This window comes from Peromyscus eremicus, chromosome 17, assembly GCF_949786415.1.
Source record: "Peromyscus eremicus chromosome 17, PerEre_H2_v1, whole genome shotgun sequence".
NCBI lineage: Eukaryota > Metazoa > Chordata > Mammalia > Rodentia > Cricetidae > Peromyscus > Peromyscus eremicus.
Window position 1 is genome coordinate 24756117 of NC_081433.1, and position 24331 is coordinate 24780447.

General features: G+C 37.6%; 1 protein-coding gene across 1 annotated transcript in view; it reads right to left on the reverse strand.

The window, feature by feature from the left end:
• Wrn (WRN RecQ like helicase) overlaps window positions 1–24331 on the reverse strand; it is a 107715-nt gene that overhangs the window by 13620 nt on the left and 69764 nt on the right. The window contains exons 22-31 of the mRNA XM_059244335.1: window positions 22856–22957; window positions 22507–22599; window positions 19074–19215; window positions 10517–10687; window positions 10344–10441; window positions 9521–9593; window positions 8546–8616; window positions 3281–3356; window positions 3002–3114; window positions 1020–1134 (exon numbers count right to left, since the gene is read on the reverse strand). Of these exons, the coding sequence (XP_059100318.1) occupies window positions 1020–1134; window positions 3002–3114; window positions 3281–3356; window positions 8546–8616; window positions 9521–9593; window positions 10344–10441; window positions 10517–10687; window positions 19074–19215; window positions 22507–22599; window positions 22856–22957 (1054 nt within the window). The remainder of the gene's footprint in view (window positions 1–1019; window positions 1135–3001; window positions 3115–3280; window positions 3357–8545; window positions 8617–9520; window positions 9594–10343; window positions 10442–10516; window positions 10688–19073; window positions 19216–22506; window positions 22600–22855; window positions 22958–24331) is intronic.

The following is a 24331-nucleotide window of genomic DNA, read 5'->3' on the forward strand; positions in this document are numbered from 1 at the left end:
AGAATGCAAAAAGAAGTTGAATTTTTTACATGTTGATTTAAAAGGATAAATAAGCATGCAACAAACTTTCTCATCTTCTCTTTAGCTCATGAGAAAGAATCCAAAAGGAGCCATATAATGTTCTAATTAATGTCTCTACATTAATCCCCTAATCCTCTGGAAGTGAACACTGGACAGAATCAACATACAAGTTTACACAGTATATTACAGAACAGTCACATATACATCATAAAGAAACATATCCTCACTATATCTGGATATGTATGTAACTATATATGTAGATATGCATGTATATACATACATATGCATTTATGCTGCCATATTAAACAATTAGCTATAGCACACATCCCAACTAGAGCTCTGGCCTTTAAGCATCATGTAAAATCTTAGATAGAGCTGGGCGGTGGTGGTGCACGCCATTAATCCCAGCACTCAGGGAGCAGAGCCAGGCAGATCTCTGTGAGTTCGAGACCTGACTGTCTACAGAGCGAGATCCAGGACAGGCACCAAAACTACACAGAAAAACTCTGTCTCAAAAAACAAAACAAAACAAAACTTGGATAGAGGGCTAGATAGACAACTTGGTAAATAAGAGCATGTGTTGCTCTTCTAAAGGACTTGAGTTTTATTTCCAGCACCCACAGCAGATGGATCCTACACACACACACACACATACACACACACAAACACACACACACACACACACACACACATATACGCACACACACACACACACACACATACGCACATACATACACACACACAAACACACACACACACAAACACACACACACATACACACACACATACATACACACACAAACACACACACACACACACACACACACACACACACTCACACCAAAAGAAAGAACATTTTATTATAACCATTGACTGTAAAACAATCTGAATCCATTTTCTAAGTGTCCAGGTAGAAATGCAAACGAAGGAGAAAGTGTTGCTTCTGAGATGGTCAAAGGTGCTCTTCTCTAAGAGCTTCTGTAACCCGAGGGTTTTACCTGAACACTGTTCACCTGACAGAAATGTGTGATGACTTCCAACAGTGGGGCCAAGAGGGTAGCTTTGCCTTCAGAGACACCATCAATCTGTTTCACGTTTTCAACAGTAGTTGGTCTGTCGTTTACGAAAGAGGAAGAATTATAAAGAAACCACTGAGACAGAATCACTCCAAGAATACAGTGATGCTCAGCCTCACACTGTACTCAGTAACTGTATACATTTCTACACTCAAAACCAGTGCTTTCTACAGACGGTCACACCACACAATCCCTTTCTTCACATATAAGATTACTATGTAAACAATTAACAAATAAAAGCTCCACTTCATGTCTAACACCACAAAAACTCAGTGAAAGTATTAACTGGTGAAGAGGCCATTACCAGAAACAAATAAGCTAACACCCAGGGTTCCACTAGGTTTTCCATATTATTCACAGAAATGAAAACCCTGAGGTTCTGAATGGGACAGTAAGAAAGGCTAAGAAACTCAGAAGAAAGTCTCCTTCATATTTCTTCCCTGTGAAATGTCTCCTATAACAGCAAACTGGATCACCAGGCCTTTAACTCAATGCATTTGTCTGAATCTTTGTTTCTTGAACTTCAGATCTGCTTTAAGTCCAAGCTGCTAGTTATAATGTTTACATGCTAAATGTCTTTATTATGCTACAACCTCTGTGCTGTACTTTTAAACCTAAACAATACTCACAGAATCATAGAGCTCATTTTTTTTCCATTATGTCCAATATCCAAGACTACTTAATGTCTCCTTCCTAAAATCCACCAAGGTAATTAATGGTTACTCATGTACTATAAGTCTCTTTTCTGCATAGTAAAGAGTCATCTTAGAATCTTTACTTATTTAACAAAATAGTAAATGTGTAAGTTACTGTGCATTATCATTAGAATATCCTGCATTAAAGTGGTGCCTATTAAGTGAAATTTAATGACAGAAAGAAATATTTAAAGGAACCAACAGACAAAACTTTGGAAATAAGTTCTCACTTATTTAGAACTAACTGAGCCCCTCATTTTTCATGCTAGGTGATATCAAAGTCACAATGAAGTGGGAAACTGATACTTTTAGTCACAGAGTTTAAGTTCTAATGTGTGATACATGTTTATAACTAATTACACAAAAAAGTGAATAAAGCAGTATTCGCCACAGAAGCATCTTCAGCAGCCACCTGAAAGCCCTTGATAAATTCAAGGGAGAGGAACTGGCTGGTTAACACAATGGAACACACCATGGAGGAAATGATAACTAAGTCAGAGCGTAAGGCTTTCCTAAGAGGAATTGAGAGAGTCAAGGAATTCAAGGCAGAAACGACATACATGAAAGTGAATGGGACATTGCCTAGAAACAGAAGCAATTCAGGTCACAGAAACCATTGCAAATTCTGTACTAAAATGAAAAAAAAAAAAAAAAAGGAAGTTTAAGTCAACAAATAGAAGTCTATTTGGACCTCTAAGTCCAAGAAGTCAAGATCATGTAATTAATTTGTTATTAGTATACCAGATGTGAGGGAGTGGTCAGTTAAGAGGCTTCTGCAATAGAACAGGCCTGGAAAGGTCTGTAATAACACTATATGAAGGAAGGCGCAGATTGATAGACACAAGAGTGTTTAAATGAAAAGAGCTGAAAATTGTTAAATAAGAGGAAGAAAGAGAGACTCAGAGGAATGAAAACAAAAACGAGATTTTAAATATGTCATGAGGAACAACCCAGTATAACTAAAAACTCAGAACTACAGAAAGAAGAGGGGTTCAGATGGCACCCAGGTACAGAGGGTGAGTGGGCGATGGATTTGGTTTTATAAATATGATTCATTCACACGGAGACATGGAACGAAAGGCATCCAAGATCAGGGCAGCAGCATGGGAGATGTGACAGTCACATCACAGGCAGAAGTCGTGGCCATACTATTACAATACCTTTTAGAAATCTATTATGTCAGAGAGAATCGGAACATAAACAGTTTACCTCATTTTGGCCATATCCAGTAGAATCTTATTTGTTGCTAGAATAGCTGGAGGCACATCCATCTTATTAGCATGTTTCTGCCTTGCTTCCACCAACTTGGTATATAACGCAGTCTAGGAAGAAATAATAGCACTTTTCAAAATGCAGTTAGAAAGAAGTCGCCTTTACTCTTAGAACTCCAGGGCCCACTTTCTCCCGTAAGATGAAAACGAGCTGACGCCCATCTTAGACTGCTGGCCACCCACTCTTAAGTTAATCAGCACATTACAAACACCTTACCCTGGTGTCCAGCTCTTGGGCTGAAATGACAGGTTGTGAGGAGCTGCAAGATTGTCCTGGCGACTGCATCCCAACACTAAAATATTTAAAAGAAAATAAATATACTTTTCTTCTTCCCTCATTTACTTTTTATTTCATACTTCAAACAAGAACCTTTCCAAAACTAACAGTTATTCTTCACAATATAAGTAAGACAATTTGTGGTTCAATTGCAACCGCCTCGACTTTAAACATTTTGGATGAGATGATGTACTATAAAGCTATGGTTAAAAGTGCCTCTCAGGTCTTTCACAGTGGCTTAAGGAGAGCATCTACCAGTCTTCCTTCTCAACCATGTACTGTTTATCCACAAAGAGAATGCTTCTCTAATCAACAGGAGCATGGTCTGTTCCTGAAATCACCGACTCTTGTTAGTAGGCAATAATAGTAAAGAAATAATAGTTACTCAAATTTTTTTCAAAATTAAAGAAGAAAATATATGACAAAAGATACAATTTTGTTTTGGACTTTTCAAAAGTTGTAGAGAATGTACCAAATTGTCAGAAAAGAAATGGACTGGGAGGCAAACCAGATAGCTCACAAGAAGCATTTCTCACTGATAAGCTAATTACAAATAAGAAAAGCTGCAAAAATGAAATTGTAATTCCACAGGAGATCCACATGGGTGCCAAGAAAGACCAAGCTGCTAATGGCCAGACTTCCCCGATACTGGGAAAGAAGGATATTTGTTACAAGTGCCTATGAAATCAAGCTTCTCACAACTTTCTCCAAGTCTGTTTTCCTTATGAATATTTTCTTCTTCGTCCTCCATCCCCAGTCTCCAGGGTTTTCTTCCATAGAGGACGGGTGAAAGACCACACAAAAACTGACATTTTCAAGGTTGCTCACATCTCTTACAGCCTCCACTATAAACACAAAGCAGCCTAGAGAGGAAACACCCTCAGCTAGGGCTTTTGTTTTTGCTGCTCAATAGTGGATCTCAACTGTCATCTCCAAGCCATGAGTCATGGCTGCAGAAACACCAGAGACATGGGCTTATCAATCGTACCAGACTACGGCCTTGCTAGGTCTGTGTCTGACAGGTGATAGGACATGTCTGAAGTGTCAAGGAGATTCCCAACTTTCTCCATTCTTATTCAATGTCGTGCTGAAAGGCTAAGCTCAAGCAGTTAGAGAAAAGAAACAAAGGGATACAAATAGAAAAGAAAAAACCAAATTATTCCTACTTGCAGATGATATTCTTAAGAGACCCTAATGCTGTAACAGAAATCTCTCCGACCTGATAAACGTTTTTTCAGCAAGGAAGTAGGTTGCAAAATGAACACACTAAAGTCAGTAGCTTCCCTATATCTCAACTAAAGAATTTGATTAAGAAGTTGGGGGTAGGAGGGTCCCACTCACAGCAGCTTCAAAACCTAGGAATAAACCTACCAAGGAGGCGAAAGCCTTCCGCAACATTAAACGTTGAAGGAAAAAGTTGCAGACATTAGCAAATGGAAATACCTCCAGTACACACAGAATGGCAGAATACGGTGACAAAAACTAAATTACAGAAGCATCTAAGATTCAGTGTAATATCTATCGAAATTCAAAATAAGTTTTTCATAGAAAGAGAAAAAACAATCCCAAAATTCAAAGACAAGCACAAACAACACCCAATAGCAAAAGCAATCCTAAGCAGAAGACAAATTGGAGACATTGCAATAGCTTTTCCCAAATTATACTACCCAGATACAGTAAAAATAAAGTAAAATAAAACATGGCGTTGACACAAAAAGAGACACACGGATCAAAGGAAATACAGTGGTAGAATTAAACCCACAGCTATGGCTACTTGATTTTTAATAAAGGCTTCAAAAGTATAGAGTGGAGGAAAAAAAAAAAACAGCAAAGGATGCTAGGAAGACCAGATATATAGATAGATATAGATAAAGATTTAGATATAGAAAGAATGAAAATAGATCAATAAGTCTGAGCCTGTACAAAATTTTAAAATATCTAAAGTTCTGAAATTGCTACAGGAAAACACCTTGAGGTACAGACATAGGCAAAGATTCCACAGAGCAGGACACAATCACATGAGATTGAATGAAATTAAAAAGCTTCAGTAAAGCAAAGAAAGCAATCGTCAACGCGTAGAGAAACCTGCAAAGTGGGGCGGGGGGGGGGGAGGGGGAATCTTAGCCAATTGTTATATTTAACAGTGACTTAATATCTAAAATACATAAAGAATTCTCAATATACCCCAAATCTAAAACCAATCAATAAGTCAATGAACTGAATTGATACTTCTCAAATGGTTAAAATACAAAAGGCAAATAAATATTTAGAAAGAAATGTTCAGTCATGAGAAAAAACAAACAAACAAACTGTTTTGCTCTCTCATCTCGCCCCAGCAGAATGGGGATCACCAGGGAAACAAACAGCGAACACAGACAAAGATGTGGGAATAAAGGACGCCTTCTTCACTGCTTTAGAGATGAAAACAAATGCAGCCGCTATGGAAATCAGTATGAATTTCTCAGACATTAGGACTACCATAGGATGGCAGCTTTGGGATATAGATCCAAAGAACTCTAAGTCAACATACCACAAAGACACCTGTCCAGCCTTCCTATTTGCTTTACTATTCACAATAGCCAGGATATGGAACCAAACTAGATGCCTATCAACATTGAGTAGATAAAGAAAATGAGATACATATATACAATGCAGTTTTATTCAGCTGTAAAGAATGCAATTATGACATTCACAAGACAATGGATTAAAACTAGAGATGATTATGTAACCAAAATAAGCTAGACTTATTGTGATAAATGTGGTATGTGTGTGAAGCAAAAGTAAAGGCACTATGAGAATTGGGGTAATACACATAGCAAAGTGGATGTCTCCTGAGGAATGATACCAAAAGTTGTCCTCTGGCTTCCACATGTGCAGGCACACATGTGAACTTTCCTCCCACAGGAACATAGAAACACACACACACACAGTTGCAGATATGTTAGCATTCTGCTTACTCTTGTATACTAAGTCTGTATTCTATAACGAATTTCTGGACTAGTCCATAGGTAACCAGAACTCAATAAATCCCTAAGGTCTTGTTTTTCAACCTTAGCCCCTAAATATCCAATCTCTTCAAACTGTGCTTCTTAGCTGCCCACTGAAAAGAACAACATTCTCATCCAGTACTAAAAAACACCTTCAAGAACTCCTTTTCCTTAACCCATTATCTTTTCAATCAAAGAGTCCTGACAACTCTATTTCCTGTCTGACAAGTCTACTGTTCCTTTTCTCTGTGCCCACTGCACATTCCTCCTCTCTACTACCGTCCCCTCTTGTAAAAACACTGGTGTTAACATCCCTGTTTTTGCTTTTACCACAATTCTGGGTTCTCGACAATCCATTCTTCACAGGAATGATCAAAAAGAGAGTAATCACCCCAGGGGCCACTATAAAAATCCACTTATTTTACTTAGACTTAAAGGCAAAGAATAAAGATCAAAAGAAGAATATTTGATAACATGTATAAAATGCACAAAATTTAAGTTCCAATGTTTATAATTCATGTTTTCTAAGAATACAGGCACATTAATTGCCTTATAAATTATCAATGGCTACTTTGACTACAGCTGCAAGGCAGAGCAGTTGCAACGGACATTTTGACCCTCAAAGCCTAAAACACTTCCTGCCTGACCCTTTATGGAACAGTCTGCCAGGCCATGCTCCAAGTCCGAACTTTGATCATATCACTGTTAGCTTACTAAAGACATGTCTTAGCTCCTAGCTGCCTTCAGATTGACCTGAGTGCTTAGAAGGAACAGGAGATTCTGGCCTGCACTTATTCCTTCAGGCTTTAGTTTATCATTCCTTACTTACTAAGTAATCTCTAGGCCACTGCTGAGTTGTGTAGTAATATCACAAAATTTTTTATGTTTATTTACTAATAATGTGTATGAATGTTTTGCCTGCATGTATATATGAGCACATGTGTGTCTAGTGCCCAGAGAAATTAGAAGAAGGCATCAGATTCCTTAGAACTGGAGTTACAAATAACTGCCAGCCACCATATGGGTGCGGAAAACTGAACCCTGGTCCTCTGCAAGAATAGTAAGTGCTGTAAACCACTGGACCATCTCTCAAGTCCCATGGATTATAGTTTTATAGTTTTATGTACCTTTCCTTGTATATCCCACTGGATTATTAACATTGGGGGAGTGTGGTAACAATGCCTATAATATTCCCTTTGAATCCTGGGGCCTAAAATGATGTTTGTATTACAAAGCAGCCATGTGAAAATACAGTTAACATTTAAACGTAGAAATGCTTCATGATACTGAATGAACATTGTCATATAAAATCCTTAAACTTTCTATTTAAATAAAACATTAGTAATTGCATATCACACAGCCAAACAAAAAAGAAATTGTTTAAGATAAGGAAATTAATACTGTGACAGATGTTTTATCAGATCCAAAGTAGTGAATCTAAATGAGCGAAGCATAGAAAGTGTGTGGGTCTTATGGCATATTCATTTTAACCTCATATGAATATAGGCACAGTCCATTTAATCTTTGTATACAATATAAGCCGCGACACTTCTATTATCCGGTTCTCAGACAGGATATTAGATTCTATACAGGCTCCACACTTCTATTATGTCAGCAAGTCACACAGTAAGATTAAAAGTGTGACCAGCTGGGTTTGGGGCTCAGTGGTAGCATAAGCAGGACCTGGGCTCCTTCGCCAGACAAGAAGACAACAAACTAACGCCACAATGGGTATTTTAGCTTTATTCTCTAACCATTTTTACATCTCCAGTCTCATTGTCATAATACCTGCATTTCAAAATGGGTTGGGACTATGTATTCCCAAACACATAGTAACAGTGGTTAAATGCTAGAGGCGGACAAATACAGATGTGATCCAGCAATGTTATTAACTATATATTCACAAACAGGTTAATGGCCTGGCCCTTGATATATTTGACTTCGGAATGAGAACAGCAGTGGTCAACTCAGAAATGGCTTATCAAGTGCTTAGCATTTTAACACAAAGTGCTGTGAATCAAGGTGCACCAAGAGGTGGTGCACAGTCTACCGCCTGAACTTCCCACGCATCTCTTTTAGTCATTCCAGAACCACAGAGACTGTGTTCTGATTTCACCTGCGTTTGCAATCTGATAGTCCTTTTTCTTTAGGAAAGAAAGGAAAACAGTAGTATCAATAATATAAGCAAATATAAAAAATGAAAATTGGAACTCTGTACCTTTTTTTAGGAATGTTACTCCCAGAAGATTTCTCAGATGCTTTGAATGAATACATTCTCTCCAAATTAGACTATGTTTCCACAAATAAAGTCCATTTAAAAAAAAAGAAATTACAAAAACATTTAAATACAAAGAAAATAAGATTTAAAAAAACTCACAATAACAATTATTCCCCTAAGTAACCAAGTCTTCAAATAAATAAGCTGTTGAGCCACCACAGGCTAAAAGATGAATGATCCAAAGAATGTCCTAAGACACAAAAGCTCGAGTTACAGGGGTGATTCAACTCCATGTCAATACGCTAACAAGCAGGAGTGGTACACTAGGAGATTTAATTCACTGTTTGCCCATCACCATGATCTAATTAGCTAAAGACAGCCTGTGCATGAAGAATCTGTAGTAGTTACTAAGTGACTAATAAAACAAGAAAATGTATGTATGTCCCTTTGCAGATGGGATGGGTATGGGTGTTTGTGTGTGTGTGTGTGTGTGTGTGTGTGTGTGTGTGTGTGTGTGTGAAATGTGTGTGTGTGTGTGTGTGTGTGTGTGTGTATATAATATTCATTTGCAGGTGGGATGGGTGTGTGTGCATAAAATATATATATATATGTATATATATATATATATATATATGTTCATTTGCAGATGGGATGAGGGTCTGTGTGGCTTTAATGAGAATACTTAGGAATCATACTTATTTATTACCTATAAGTATCATAATATATTAAAAGCCTCAAGACAAATTATTTATGAAATACACTTTAAAAGAAAAATTACTTTGTGAAATACTTCTACTTCTTTATTAGCTCAAGAAATCATATATCATATTTTTATTCTATTCCCAACATTTCTCCTTGTAGTTTACGGTTTTTATATCTGCTATTCTTCTAACTAGCAGCAATGCAAACAGAAGTTTTCAAACCCGGAGTTGCATCCATGAAGAATGAGATAAGAACCATCCCTTGAAAACAAACCTGCTCAGTGGTTAATCCAATTGACTTTTCATCAGAAGAATGTTGCTTCATTTCTGAAGATATGGGATTAGAACTGAAACACAGCAAAATTAAAGTATCTCCTAAGTTAAAATGTAATCATCCAATTCATGCGTCATCACACTACTCCAGAGAAGTAGCGATTACATTACCCTTTAAGAATCTATATTTTTAAAACACTGATTTCCCTGAAAAAAAGTTTCTAAGAAAAAAAAACCTGATACCTGATCAATAACATCTGCACTGATACTAAAAATCAGGCAGCAAGCATATTACCGTCCTACATCTACACTAGGGAGGTATGATTCACCAATTCTGTATCGTCACCCCATGTTGCCTTAAGCAAGAGGCAAGAAAACTTGCTGGCTCTTCTTTTTATTTTATATGGCCACAGGGTGACTGTAATTTGTAGTTTCAATATAATAGCAGAATGTATAAAAGCACAGAAATGTAATTTCAAATCCTTCATCTTCGCACCACATGGATTGCACAGCGTGAGCTGTGGAAGGTGAAAAGCAGGATTCCTCAAGCCTGTTTTCTTCTGTAAGGAACACTTCTTTAGCCTTATCTCAGAAAGCAGCTCTGTACGGATTGCAGTCGGATACTTGACATCAACCAGGAAAGCGTTCTATAGCCTATCCTTCCCCATGACTCTCTTCTACCACTCACACTCCAGTGAGACAACCGATTTTACCTGTACAATGTCTATAAACTGATAGAATTTGAATCACTTCAGCAAAACCTAAAGATTTCAAGTTAATAGGGGGAAAAGTGAAAAAAAAAAAAAAAAGAAAGAAAGAAGAACCTTGGCAGCAGAACCTTCCTCGGACACATCTCTTCGTTAGCTTGAAGGATAAGGCTCGGAGGAGACTGTGTACTGGCTTCGCCAAGCCATTCTCTACCCTATCAAAAACAAGAAGAATCTTAATGCACAGTGGGACGGATTGGGACAAACAGGTAGATCTCAGTACTATTTACCTTTTTTGTGAGGGAGCAAGTCTTTATAAATTTGTTTTGTTTGGGAACTTCTACTAAGAATCCTTCAGCTATGAGGTGGTAAGAAAGAGCCTTCCACCAGCTCTCTGCTCGGTCTTTGCCAGTGCCAAAAAGCTTGTGACCACGGTATTTATCGGCAAGACGCTGAGAATTCTGAAATTGGAAATAAAGTGTCTAAAAATGCTTATTCAAATAAACAGGCCAAATAAAACAAAAACCTACCCAGCAATTCTTCAGGATTAAAAACAAACTTCAGCTTTTAAACTTCTCAGACTTTTTAATTTCATCCTTTTCATTCTGAACACTCAATTGGCAAATATGTAATGAAAATAGAATTCTGTCTTAAATACAGAAAAATCCTCACATAATTCAGATGCATTTCCCAGTGGATAGGTTTGGATATGTGTCTGGAATATTCTATCCTTGCTATTAAAATTTTGAGTAACAGTTTCTAAAATTGGTCACAATTTTAGAACAGGAGTGATAAAAGAAAATATGACCTGTAGTTGAGCAAAAATTCATGGATTTCACTGCATGGTTATTTCTCACTGTGCTTTTGCTCACAGCACACTACCCAGTCGACTTAACTGCCGATCACCGGAGACACCTGCACAAACTGCCTGCTAACTAGTTGATGCTGGAGCAGTAATACTTCTGAGAGATGGCAGAAGTCTTATGAGAGACTCTTCAATCATTAAGTTCTCGAAACATGAGAAGTTGTCATACACATGTTTCTTGTCCTGTAACAGAGAAGACTCTGCCCACCTCTACTCTCTACAAAGTACTCTTCTCTTCCCTTCATCCTCTTACTGACTATTTCATTCATTCTATACATTTAACTACTTTGAATGTGCATGGTAGTATATATGTCATATGGCATCATAGAAATTACTTGTGTATGAAGTCTTTGAGATGATTATCATAGATTAAAATTCATCTATAATTATAAGCTCCGTCTACAGTGCCCTCTATCACACAAACAGGAAAGTCACATACACATTTCTGGTTTCATCGAGAATTCTGAACGTGATTTAGTTCTGTTAATCAGATGTTATCATTTGCATGACAAGTACAAGCAGGATGTGAGACAAAGCCCACTCCCCTACAATATGTGCAAGCATGCATGATTACAGAGGGTCATGCATAATTGTGACCCAGGCCCTGTTACGATTAAAATCATCGCTCACAGGCTTATGCATTTGAAAAACTGGTCCTCAGCTGGAGACACTCCTTTGAAAGGTTGTAGAATCTTTGGAGATGGAGGCATGCCTGGTGAAATGGATCACTGATAGCAGATCTGAGAGTTACAGCCTGGCAAAGCTTCCAGCCTGAGTTCTTCTGCTTCCTACATGCTGCCGTGATATGGCCAGTTGCGAGTTCCCAATGCTATGGACAAATCCACATTAAGCTACGCCTCCCCTGCCATGAAGGACTGTAACCCCTTAACCAGGATCAAAACCAATTTCTCTCTTAAGTTACTTCTACCCAGGCATCTGGTTATCACAATGAGAAAAGTAAGTAATAGAGGTGGAAGTGGCACTCTCCTTACTAGTAATCCATGTGGATGCTAAAGCTCATTGTGGGTCAATTTGAATACAATTTCTGGTCAAATACATGCCAGTTGAATGTGTTTTAAGCACTAATACACAACATGGAGAATACAACTATCAAAGTACACTGTAATTACCTCCAACAAAAGAATTCATTTCAGTTGTCCATGCCAAATAAATAGTAAAACTAAGGAAAAGATGTTATTTTCTTTGACTATAGCAACCATTTTAATATCTATGTAGTCCATAATATTTCTCATTAGTGTGCAATCAGTTTTCCCTGATTAGCCATGAAGAGGCGCTAGGGCTTAACTTTGTAGTAGGAGATTCTATTGTTTACAATTAACACCAAAAGTATTAAGTCGTCTAACTAGAATTACTAGTTCTGGACACTAAAGATTATTATTCTAGCCTTTTTTTCTCCCTTATCGGAAAAAAAAAAAACAAAATTAAATGTGCACATTCACTGAGATGAAGTAATAAGACTTTTCCTAATTAGCAGAAAGTACCTCTTCCCTTTATAATCAATAATCATTGTGAATACTGTGTGCTATGTAAATAAATTTATATAACCATGTTTCCATGGTAACCACCAGGCAGAGAAACCTCTTTATTCTTTGATATGTTATATCTTTGTTTTAAAAGAAATATTTAAACTCAAACTAAACTGAGCAACCTGTTTTAAAATACCATAATAGAGATTTTTAAAAATATTTCTTTTTTTATTTGTATGACTGTTTGCCTATATGTATGTATGTATACCATGTACCTATGGAAGCCAGAAGAAGGCATCAGATTCCTCTCAATCTGGGGTTACAGAAGACTGTGAGCTGCCATGTGGGTGCTAGCTACCCAAACCAGGTCCTATGCAAGAGCAGTGGGTGCTCTTAACACTAAGCCATCTCCCCACCCCAACAAAAAAGATTTGGATAAATATTTAATGGTATCTGACTGTGAGCAAGACATCCACATTAACTGCATAAATGTTCTAGTTACCTTTCCAAGTTATCCATCGGCTACTTAGATAAGACGGTCATCAGAGAGAGAATATAGTATCTATTTTGCAATTTTTAGCTCTGAGAGCCTACACACACACACACACACACACACACACACACACACACACACACGTATGTATGTATGTATGTATGTATGTATGTATGTATGTATGTATATTTATTTATTTCCAGGGCATGTAATCTTGAAAAGGGAAATTTTCATACTGCTCTTTAAAAGTCAACTTGAAAATAATAAGGTTCAACAAGTGGACCCATTACAGTGCAGAACCCATAAACTGACGGTAAAGCAAGAGTAAAGAGAGCTGATGACCCGGGCACCCCCCCAAAGGTGGGCTTCTACAGAAGCCAAACCTTTGCACTAGTGTCTGGCACAACAGAAAATGGGAGAGAGAAATAAGAAAAAAAAACTTGCTACTTCTCCAAATTAACTTCCTCAAAACTCAAGTTGCTTTTTGTAGTCATTTTTTTCTTGCTGAGAATAACATCTTTCATTCTTCTTCCCTCCTTCCATGTCCAAATCTCTACATCAACTATAACCCCCAAATCTACTGAATCCCCAACAAAAATCCCGTGGCCCCTTCATACACTTCCCTGATTCTCCTGGGCATGCTCTCTTCCAAACTTCAGTATAGTCCCCAACCATCCATGTGTCCCATGTCTCTTTCTGTACTAGGTTATACTTATTTCCTCCCAAGTAACCCGGTCGACACTAGGTGTTAACCTTCATCTAGTTCAGCACTCTAGCCTCTATATAATAAATATAGTGCCCTATGCAAAAACAGATGTTCAATAGCTCAAGAAGACTTTAAGTTTCTAGCTAACTCCTCCTCCCCCGCCAACACTGACTCTTTCCAGTTCCTATAGCCCAAAGATATTCATGGCCAAAATTTCAGTGGTTTAGTAGATAATTCTGGGTGAACCAACGGCCTTGTCCAGTTAACCAAATTTTCAGTACTGAACAGCAGACCCAACCCATAGTAATATATTTCAATAAGATGAATATTAAAATGCATAGCACTCTCCTGTTATATATTTTTAAAAATTTGGAGAGTGAATGAAACTACCAACAATTATAGTTGATTGTGGTAGCACATGCCTGCAATCTTAGTACTCAGGTGGCTTAAACAGGAGAATTACAAGTTGAGGGCCAATCTGAGCATGATCTTTTCTCTAAAACAATTACAGACAGACATATTTACACACACACATATATGCATATATGCATAAATCTACCAACAGTCCTAACACTTGCATAGGTCAAATCTCTGGGCTCAGAAATTTGTGGATAAATCTTGTGGATAAAGTGCTTGATGTCTAAATATAAGGACCCAAGTTTGGATCCCCAGCACCTGGATGGAGAGTAGATATGGCAAATCAATTCCAAATAAATTGAACGTTTCAATGTTAGACCTGAAACTTCTAGAAGAAAGAATATGGAGTACACTTTAGTATACAAGCTCAGGAAAGGACCTTCTGAAAAGGATCCCAGTTATCTAGAAAATATGATCACTAATCAACAATAAGACTTCATAAAATTAAAAGGCTGCACTATGAAAGAAACTGTTACTCAACTGAAGAAGCAGCCTATAGAATGGAAATGCCAGCTACACATCTGACGGAGGGTTCGTATATACAATATACGAAGAGTTCAAAAAAATTAAACACCAAAAAAAACCTAAACAAACAAAAAGTAGGCTATGGAACTAAACAGAATTTTCAGGAGAAGGAATACAAATGGCTAGGAAATGTTTTTAAAAGTACTTACCATCCTTAACTGTGAGATATTCAAGTTGAAACTTCTTTGAGGATAAGATTTAAAAAAAAAAAAGATAAGAAATGCTGACAGTGATTGGGGAACCATGGTGCACTATTTGTGGTGCAGGCCCTTGGAAATCAGTAATCTGAGCCCTCAAAAAGCTAAGATTATATCAACCATATGACCCAGTTAAATCATCCCTGGACATACACCCAAAGGACTCTATTTCCTACTACAGAGACACATGTTCATCCATGTCCACAGCTGCTTTATCACAATTGCTAAGACAAGAAAACAGACTAAATAGCCATTAAATGATGAAGTAGATGATGAAAATGTGGTACCTAAACACAACGGAATTTCATTTGGCTATAAAGAAAACTGCAATCACAAAATTTGCAGGTAAGTGGACTGAGCTAGGAAACATTATAGTGAGTTGGAGAACCCAGACCCAGAAAGACAAACATTACATGTTTGCACTTATACGTGGATCCTACTATTGAATATTTAGAATAGTGTATTTCATTTGGAATATCTGTAGAATCCAAGAATCTAGAAAGGATCATTGTTAGGGGTGGGGAAAGAGAGGAAAGTCTTAGGGGAGAGTAATAAAACAGATGTGACGTAAAGGGAAAAATGATTTAAGAGTAGAGTAGGATGAGCAAGTAGGAGGGAGAAGTAGGTAGGGAGAGATAACACTAAAGGCTGTTTTAAAAGCCCATATGGGAACTTACTATTTTATAAGCTTCCTAAACACACACACACACACACACACACACACACACACACACACACACACTTATATGACAGAGATTAATTGGAGTTATCCTACACAGGGGATAATGTTACTCAAGGAAGTTCACCAAACAAAAAGCCCAATGTCAGGTGTGAGATATCTCCTCTCAAATTGGTTGCTCAGCTGGGCTGGAGAGATGGCTTAGCGGTTAAGAGCACCGGCTGCTCTTCCAGAGCATCCAGGTTCAATTACCAGCACCCACATGGAAGCTCACAACTGTTTGTAACTCTAGTTCCAGGGAATCGAAACACCTACATATAGACATACACGCAGGCAAAAGTCCAATGCACACAAATAAAACAAGATCTTTTAGCTGGGTGGTGGTGAATCCCAGCACTCAGGAGGCAGAGGCAGGAAGGATCTCTGTGAATTCGAGGCCAGCTTGGTCTACAGAGCGAGTTCCAGGATAGGCTCCAAAGCTACACAGAGAAACCCTGTCTCAAAAACAAACAAACAAACAAAAAAGTGTTGTTCAGTTTATCCTATAGACCACGTCCCAAAAAATACAGGCTAGGGCCACTGTTCTTGGTTTCCTACCAAAACTTGGGTGTAAGGCTGCATTGCTGAAGACACCACATGTTTTGGCCACAGGACATGGCGAAATCAAGCTGGTACTGACCAGGAAGTTTTCTTTCAACTGGCTAGTTTTCACAGTACCGGAAGGTGGTATGCAGGCTGCTAGGCAAGAAAAAGTCACCAAGTCTTACCCAGTTGTTAACCCTGTGCTCTAAAATAACAACTAGCATGGCCAGATATGCCATAGGTACAATAGTGGTATGAATATTATAGGGTCAACCAAGCACTTCCTGACAGGATTTAAGTACCCTCCCTACCACTCCCATGCCCACTTCACAGGAGGAAATACATACATGACACTATAAATGTGGCCAGAACCTGTGGGTGGGGAGCTCACAGGCCCCAGGGATGAACCTATTACTATTATTTTGCTAGACAGACATAGTATAAAACTCAACTCTAAATTCTTATCCCTGTACCCAGACATTAGTACCTCTCTCAAGCCTCACCAGAGAAGGTTCTTTGTGCAGTGGATGGTGGGTAATGCAGAAACTCACAAATGGTCAAAGTACAAAGAGGACATGTCTGTAGAGTGTTTATCCACAAATGGGACCTCTATGTGACACTCCTTTTCCACGAGGCTCTGGGCTCATCCCGAAAGTGGATTATAAAGAATGTTAGAGCCGGGCAATGGTGGCGCACACCTTTAATCCCAGCACTCGGGAGGCAGAGGCAGGTGGATTTCTGTGAGTTCGAGGCCAGCCTGGTCTACAGAGCAAGATCCAGGAAAGACGCAAAGCTACACAGAGAAACCCTGTCTCGAAAAATAAAAAAAAAAAAAAAAAAAGAATTAGCACTTTGATAATCTTGGTATGTAAATGATCATGTATTTCTTTAAATTATAGCCACTGGCTGTTACAACATGTTCGAGCAATGTCTAAGATTTTTACATAGAGAACTGTTTAGTCAGTTAAAACAAAGTTCTCTAGGCAATACTGGTTGCTTCCTAATTAGACACATTAAAACAAAAATTTAAACTCCACTCTACAGATTTATGGATAAACTGAGTAACTATTCATAATATTAGAAAAAACATGGAAGATAGAATCAAGCTCTACAGAAACCATATTTGTGTTCATAAACATCATCTCTTCAAAGTAACTCCAAAAATGGCTTGATATATCATCTTACATATTAAAATTACCTACAAAGGTATTAACTTGTCCTAAATTGGAACGAGTTGCCTAGTTCTCAAGAGAATTACAGTTATAATTTTTCAACGATATCCCAATAGATATGAAGATGACTGAAAGCAGGGACAGGTGGCTCGCCTTATTTTCATATTGTTAGCATCTACAGCTCTCCATAAAGTGATACTTTTTAAAAGCCTTACACTTTGAGCTAGCAAGGGTAGTATAAAGTTTCACTGAGGGTGAGCTGCTTAATTTGAGGACTCCCAGAAGACTCTGTCTGTAGAAGAGGTCTGACTTGGTTTTCAAATAATAAGTGAAACCCGATCCCTCTTGTGACCACTTGAAGTTTGTCTAGAAACAAACTTATTTATTGATATTGGATATAGCTGGATTACACCAAATTAAAACAAGGATACTTTTTGTAAATTACTCACATTGGAGACACAGGTTTTGAAACAAAGATAGAAAATAAGTGTATAGGTTTCAATTATATTTCAGCTGTCCTGCAGAGCTGATAAAGATAAAAATTCCTTAGATAACACTTCTATTGTTAAAATTTTAAGCAAATTTGCCCTTTAAAACCATTTGTCTTGAAAGGAATGACACTTGAAAAGGTAATACAAGCTTTCAATGTGTTTCATTAAGAACATTTCATAAGTCATTCCATAGATTACTTTCTAAGAGAAAGTAAAAACATTTACATGAAACATTTGAATATTTAACAAGCAAATGTTTACCTTAATGATTTTAAAATTCTATACACAAAATGAACATTTAACTTCTACTATAAAGTATATTTTTTAATCAGGAGATATCTCTGCAAAGTATCATGCCTTCCACTCTTGGTTTATTTAAATGATATTACTATACAATTCTTAAACTTCCAGACTTCTAATTCAGAAGTAAAAATACCATATACAGAAGGACCACAGGAAACCAGCTCTGTAAGGGTGAGGATTGGATAAACAGAAGGACCACAGGAAACCAGCTCTGTAAGCATGAGGATTGGATAAACAGAAGGACCACAGGAAACCAGCTCTGTAAGCATGAGGATTGGATAAACAGAAGGACCACAGGAAACCAGCTCTGTAAGTGTGAGGATTGGGTCTTAAGTGTATTTGTTCCTGACATTTGCCAGCAAAACGAGGGCACATGAATCACTCAAAACAGAAAGCAGTTCAATTAAACTCGGCTATTCACTTGTAAAGAACCAAAATAAACAAAACGCTTTCTTAGAATGTTACATACTTCCGACTTGAAATACAACCAGAGGCAAGAATATGCTGTCATACACTGTTACTGAACACAGTACATTTACAAAATAATTCCTGAAACTAAAATTTTGTATAAAGAATATGATCGTACCTGGGTACCGGAAGATACAATTTTGTCCTACCAGTCCCTTGACACAATGAAAGTTAACTTTCTTTAATTATCCTAAGCAACGCCAGTCTAGGGATTAATGCAATTGCAGTGTGGTAAGCTAATACATTATTTCCAGTCTGCAGTGCACACCTGAACACCAGCTCATAACAACAAAAACAGCGTTATGACGTGATACAAGATCTGTCCAAAGCAACGAGTGCAAGGTTAAGCTGGAACTCAAGGTGGCTGTGAATTACAGCAAGTCACCTAAAGGCAGAGCTATCATCACGGCAGTGGAGAGCACTGTCAGAAACTGTCCCAGAAGCCATCACAGATGCACTTACGGATCCTCGGAGGAATAAGATAGGAATGCCAATTCCAAACTTCTCCTGTAGGACGTCCACAGCAGAGAGCAGCTGGAATGCTTGGGGGCCAAAGTCTTGGAATGTGTCCTCTGAGTCGTTAGTGGAATAGCAATGACTCAATCTGAAGAAGAGTAATAATATACTAAGAAAACACAGACAAAGCATGTTCCTTTAGAAATAAAAAGATGCAACCGTGAACCATGTTAAAAATATCTCACGTGTCCAGTGCTTCCAAAACTACAAATAAAGCTTATTACACCCAAAAGCATGTGCATTATCTAAAACATGAGATATAAACCACAATACAGCAACCCACATAATGCTTTCTCATACCCAGAAGCTAAGTTTCATGGAGGCACTCAGAAGACAGGCAGGCTCAAGGAAAGCAGAATTGCAGGATCCCAGCTAGGGCAGCTCCACGTGATCAATTATATAAATATTGGACACTAGTGTTACGTTACACCAGAAAAGGGGATTAATGAAAAAGTTTCTAACTTAAAAAATGGCTATGCAGTACCATGCTAGTTTGAAACCTAATAATTTTAAAGCACAACACGGGAGCTCATAAACTTGTCATACTGGTACACTTAGCAGTTAAATTCCGTAGTCATTGCCAGGTTGATGCAAAATTATCATTAATGCAAACAAGAATTGTTTAGCTTGAGAACAAAAGAAATCCTTAGGGACTACCAACTATTACATTTAAATTACCAAATTCAACTACTTTCCATATCAGACGTATCTTTAAAATAGCAATAGTACTGCAGTCAATATTCCAGATAAAAACATTCTGTTTGGATTAAAAAAAGAAAAGGCCCTGTTTAGGCTTATTCTCTCATTTACCTCCTTGGTGGGATGCTAGATGACTTTCTCTTTAGAGTATTTAAAGTTATCAAGTACCCATAAAGTATGACCCATACTTTATCTTACCGCTTTAAATATAGGTTATTGTGGTTAGCGCTAATTTCTAAAAGTTTTTAAAATTCTATACCCAACAGTGCTGCTTCTGACCTAGAGACACAACTAACTCAAAGAGGTGGCATTTGTACTTATTTTCTTTATAGTATAATATAGTTAAACCGTGCATATCCCTACGTGCAGATTCATCGAACCCTCACCATCAAGACCCAACAAATGCACTGCTCTCCAATCCATTCTCCCTGTCTTTAACCTCTGCCAGCTGCAGGTGCTCCCTACAGTTCTGTCTTTCAGAGAATATGCACGTGGAACCACACTGTAGAACGGGGTTATTTCTTCATTTTAAATGCTTCTAGAATTTGTCATTGAAGCCATGTGGACTAGAGAGCTCTCTTCTCAGAGATTTTAAAGGAAGAATTCAATGCTTATAGTGGTTAGGCGAGCAATCCGGCTGTGGTTCAGTGTCTGAACACTGTCAATTAGAGGACATTAAGAAACTGGTCCATGAGATCTGTATGACTGAGTTTCTGTAAACTGATTGGTTCAGAGAGTTCTCTTTGTGCCCTCTCACTATGGGGTTGCAGTAAAATTCTCCTTCACTTTGGTATTGGTAATCTGTGTTCCCCTCTTCTCTGTCAGCCTTGTCAAAGGTTTTTTTGACTTTTACAAATAATGAACTTCGGGGTGAACCAACTTTCCTCTACTGGTCTTGTTTTCTATTTCACTGGCTTAAGCAATTATCTTTACTACTTTTTCCTGTTGATTTTCCTCTTAGTTGTCCATTAAAGTAAATGCTTAGTGATCTGTTTGAAACATATACTCTTTAATGCTGCATTTAACACTACAAGTTATCTTGGCAGAAATATACTAGTTATATCCCAGTCATTTCATATTCTTATTACATGGGTTCAAAACATTTTCTGATTTGATGTATGACTTTGACTCACAAATTATTTACAAGTACACTGTTTCATTTCTAAGGGTTTGGAGATTTCCCTTTTCTTCCCACTGTTGCATTCAAGCTTGACTCCATTAAAGTAAAAAAACATATTTTATCCAAATAGAATATTTCTTCACTTGTCAGGGTTTGTTTTATGATTCAGAGGAAAATACATGTGCCTAAGTATTCCAGCTGCCCTTGAAAAGAATGGGTAAAATGCTCCTAAGAAATTAGTTAGAACTGGTTTGCTGGTAGTCCTCTCTATTTCTTCTGTCTCCTCATGAATTTAGTGGGGGTTTAGTTTCGGGGCTTTGGGGTGGGGCGTGGTTGTCATTGAGTCCTGCTTTTGCTTTTGTTCTTGGTATGTTAAGGCACAGTCTCCCCATGGGACCTGGGGTCATTTTGAAGTCACTGGTAGGGCAGGCTGGCCTCAGATACTTGGTCTGCTTGCCTGAACCTCTGAGTCCTGAGATTACAGGCATGTCCTCACTCTTGGCATTCCTTACTCATTTCTGTCCATCGATTCTATCAATGACTTGTAAGCAGGTGTTAATGTCACCAAATGCTCTTGTGGGTTTCTGTTCCCCCTTTTAGTTCTGTAAGTTCTTATGTGAAATCTGCACATTCTGGATTATGTCTTCGGGGTTATCTGGCTGATGCGTCAAAGAGGCTATGCTATGGGGCTCAGTTGTTTGGCCAGACAATAGTCTAGATGCCACAGCAAAAGTGGCATGTGAATACTATTTATGATCAGATAACTTTAAATAAGAAAGTTATACTCAATAATCACCCTCTTTGAGTTCAAAGTCTTAGCAAAAACTGGTTTGCTGAACAAGGAATTCTATTTCAACTCTGTAATATCAGCTCTTGCCTGACATAGTGTCCAGACCACTGACTTTTGCTACAAGTTTTAAGACTTGCCAACAATGCCCATTATCACCCCCCTTCTTCTCTGTTCTTTCCATCTCAACCCTCCTCTTCTCCTTGTGGTCTCTCCCCCTCACATGCCCTCCCCCATGCCCTCGCCCATGCCAACGCCCATGCCAACGCCCATGCCCTCATCCTTGCTCTATCCTTGGTACCATTCCTCTGAAGAACTCTGACACTTTTGTATTGTTCCATGCCATTCTTTACCTCTGATGATATGCTTTGCTCTGAAGTCCCCACTGCCAATACTAAAATAGTAAGTTAAGTTTTCTTTTGATTAGTATTTTCACAATGTTTTGTATTTCATTATTTTTAACCTATCTGAATAACTGTACTGGACCTTATGGAAACCATCAGATAGTATGCTTTTAAAATCCATTTTGATCATTTATGCCTTTAATGAGTATATTTAGGCCATTTATAGCTAAATGCAACAGTTGACTAGCTAGGCCTACCATTTTATGGCTTTACTGTATAAAAGTAAACCTCTTCACAATGTTTTACTTTAAATAAAGTAACTATGCCATTTTTTTAAAAACTACTCACCAGCCAATAGAAATGTAATGAAACATAATTTGAGAAGAGAAACAACAGTTTCTAGAATATTCATCAAGAAGAAATTTTTACCTGGGCCTGCAATTATCACAGCATTTTTCAGTCCCCATAATGTCCAAGGAGGCCTTCTGTAGTCGTTTGTCCTCAAAATGGGACAAGATGATTCTGAAGAAGAGAAAGTTTTAAAATAAAGAACAAATATGGACATATTAAACCACCACCCAGAATGAGGTTATTACCATCACTACTGTATTTATTTGGGACAGCAATACCTCATATCAATTTATTTAAACACAAATAAACATGTCCTAAAATTCAGTATGTATAAAGCAAATATTCTTTAAAAATACTTTTAATTAACTTTTTTAAAGTACCATCTAAAGGCCTATGCTTCTAACTGATAAAAACAAATAATACATACTGTCGCCTGCATTGATTGGAATGAAGATATTTTTCCATTTTTACCATCATCTTTAATTTATATAATCGAAACTTTTCGTTGCGTATCTCAAGAAGGTGATGCCTGCCAATTGAAAATCACAAAGATATTTAAAATTATACTGTCAATTTTGTTATTTTATTTTTAATAACCCACAGAATCCCCCACTGTATTACAATAAAGAACGTTTCTATTCCTCTAGAAATGGCCTGTATTGTTCCCAGTCATGGCCCCTGACAAGAGAATTCCATCGATGACTTTGAAGGTTTTCAGTTAGATTCATAGACAGCACATGTCATGGTTTCTAGTGAGCTTTTTGATACATGGACCCTGAACTTTTCTCAGGAAATTTATCTTGTAGGTGATGTTTTATGAGAAAGTTAAAGCATCTATGTAAGGAATCTGAAAGAGGCTCATCATTCTAGTGTGAACCTTTACTCCACTGGCTTTTCAGAGGACAGCTCAGCCCTCCAGCGCTGTCCCTCTGTGTTGTGGGGACACTTAAGGACAACAGTAAAGTATGAGAACTAAGTTTCTTCCTCGGCCAGTCATAACTAATTTTCTGGCCGTGACACTAACTGTACTTAGAACCGTGGAGTGACAGTAACAGCACGGTTGTTGGTATCCGTAAGTCAGCGCCGCTGCAGCTCAGCACAGCTGTTGCTTTCTGCCTTCCGTGACCAGATTCGTGTACTTCAAATACAAGGTGATGAAGTCTTCCAGGTGGTGCTGCACATCTCTCCAACAATCAAAAACTCTGCATGAAGTGGTTTTTAGCTATTGCAATATGAAACTCTTACTGACTATATAATAACTAAATGTTAAGACCGAACCTCATCATTATGGACTTCACTCACTATTGTTTGCAATACCCAGCCTTCTGATTAATTAAAATATCCGTATACAATTCTCAAGGAGTTCTAGAAAGTGTGAATGTACAAATGATCCATTATTCAAAACTATGTTTTCAATGGACCATTCACAATCTATTTTTCCTCCAAATCCCCTAAACTGGAAACATTAATTCCTATGCTACTATCTAATTTTATACTTACTAGCTCAGAGATTTAAAAAAATAAGTTTTATTTAGTTTCCTCATCCTTCTGGGATAGAATCAAGAAAAAATGCCTATTCTCAGAACTGTATCTTAGTATATTTGGTTGGGATGAAATACATTTAAATAATCTTATCCATGTTCATTTACATGTTCATTTAGTTTGAAAAAAAGAAACTCAACAAAATATTTAGTATTTTTATTCTTCTTTTGCTACTATTAAATTAGTTAAATATAATATTTCACAAAAAACAAATTTTAGCAATTCTAAAATTATTAGCATTAATTCAGTTGCACATAGTCAAAGATTTATTAGATTAAGATTACTCTCTAAATTGTTCTCTTTGAAACAAACGATGGCAGTATCTACTGGATAGGAATATAAATAGAGTAAATAGAATCAT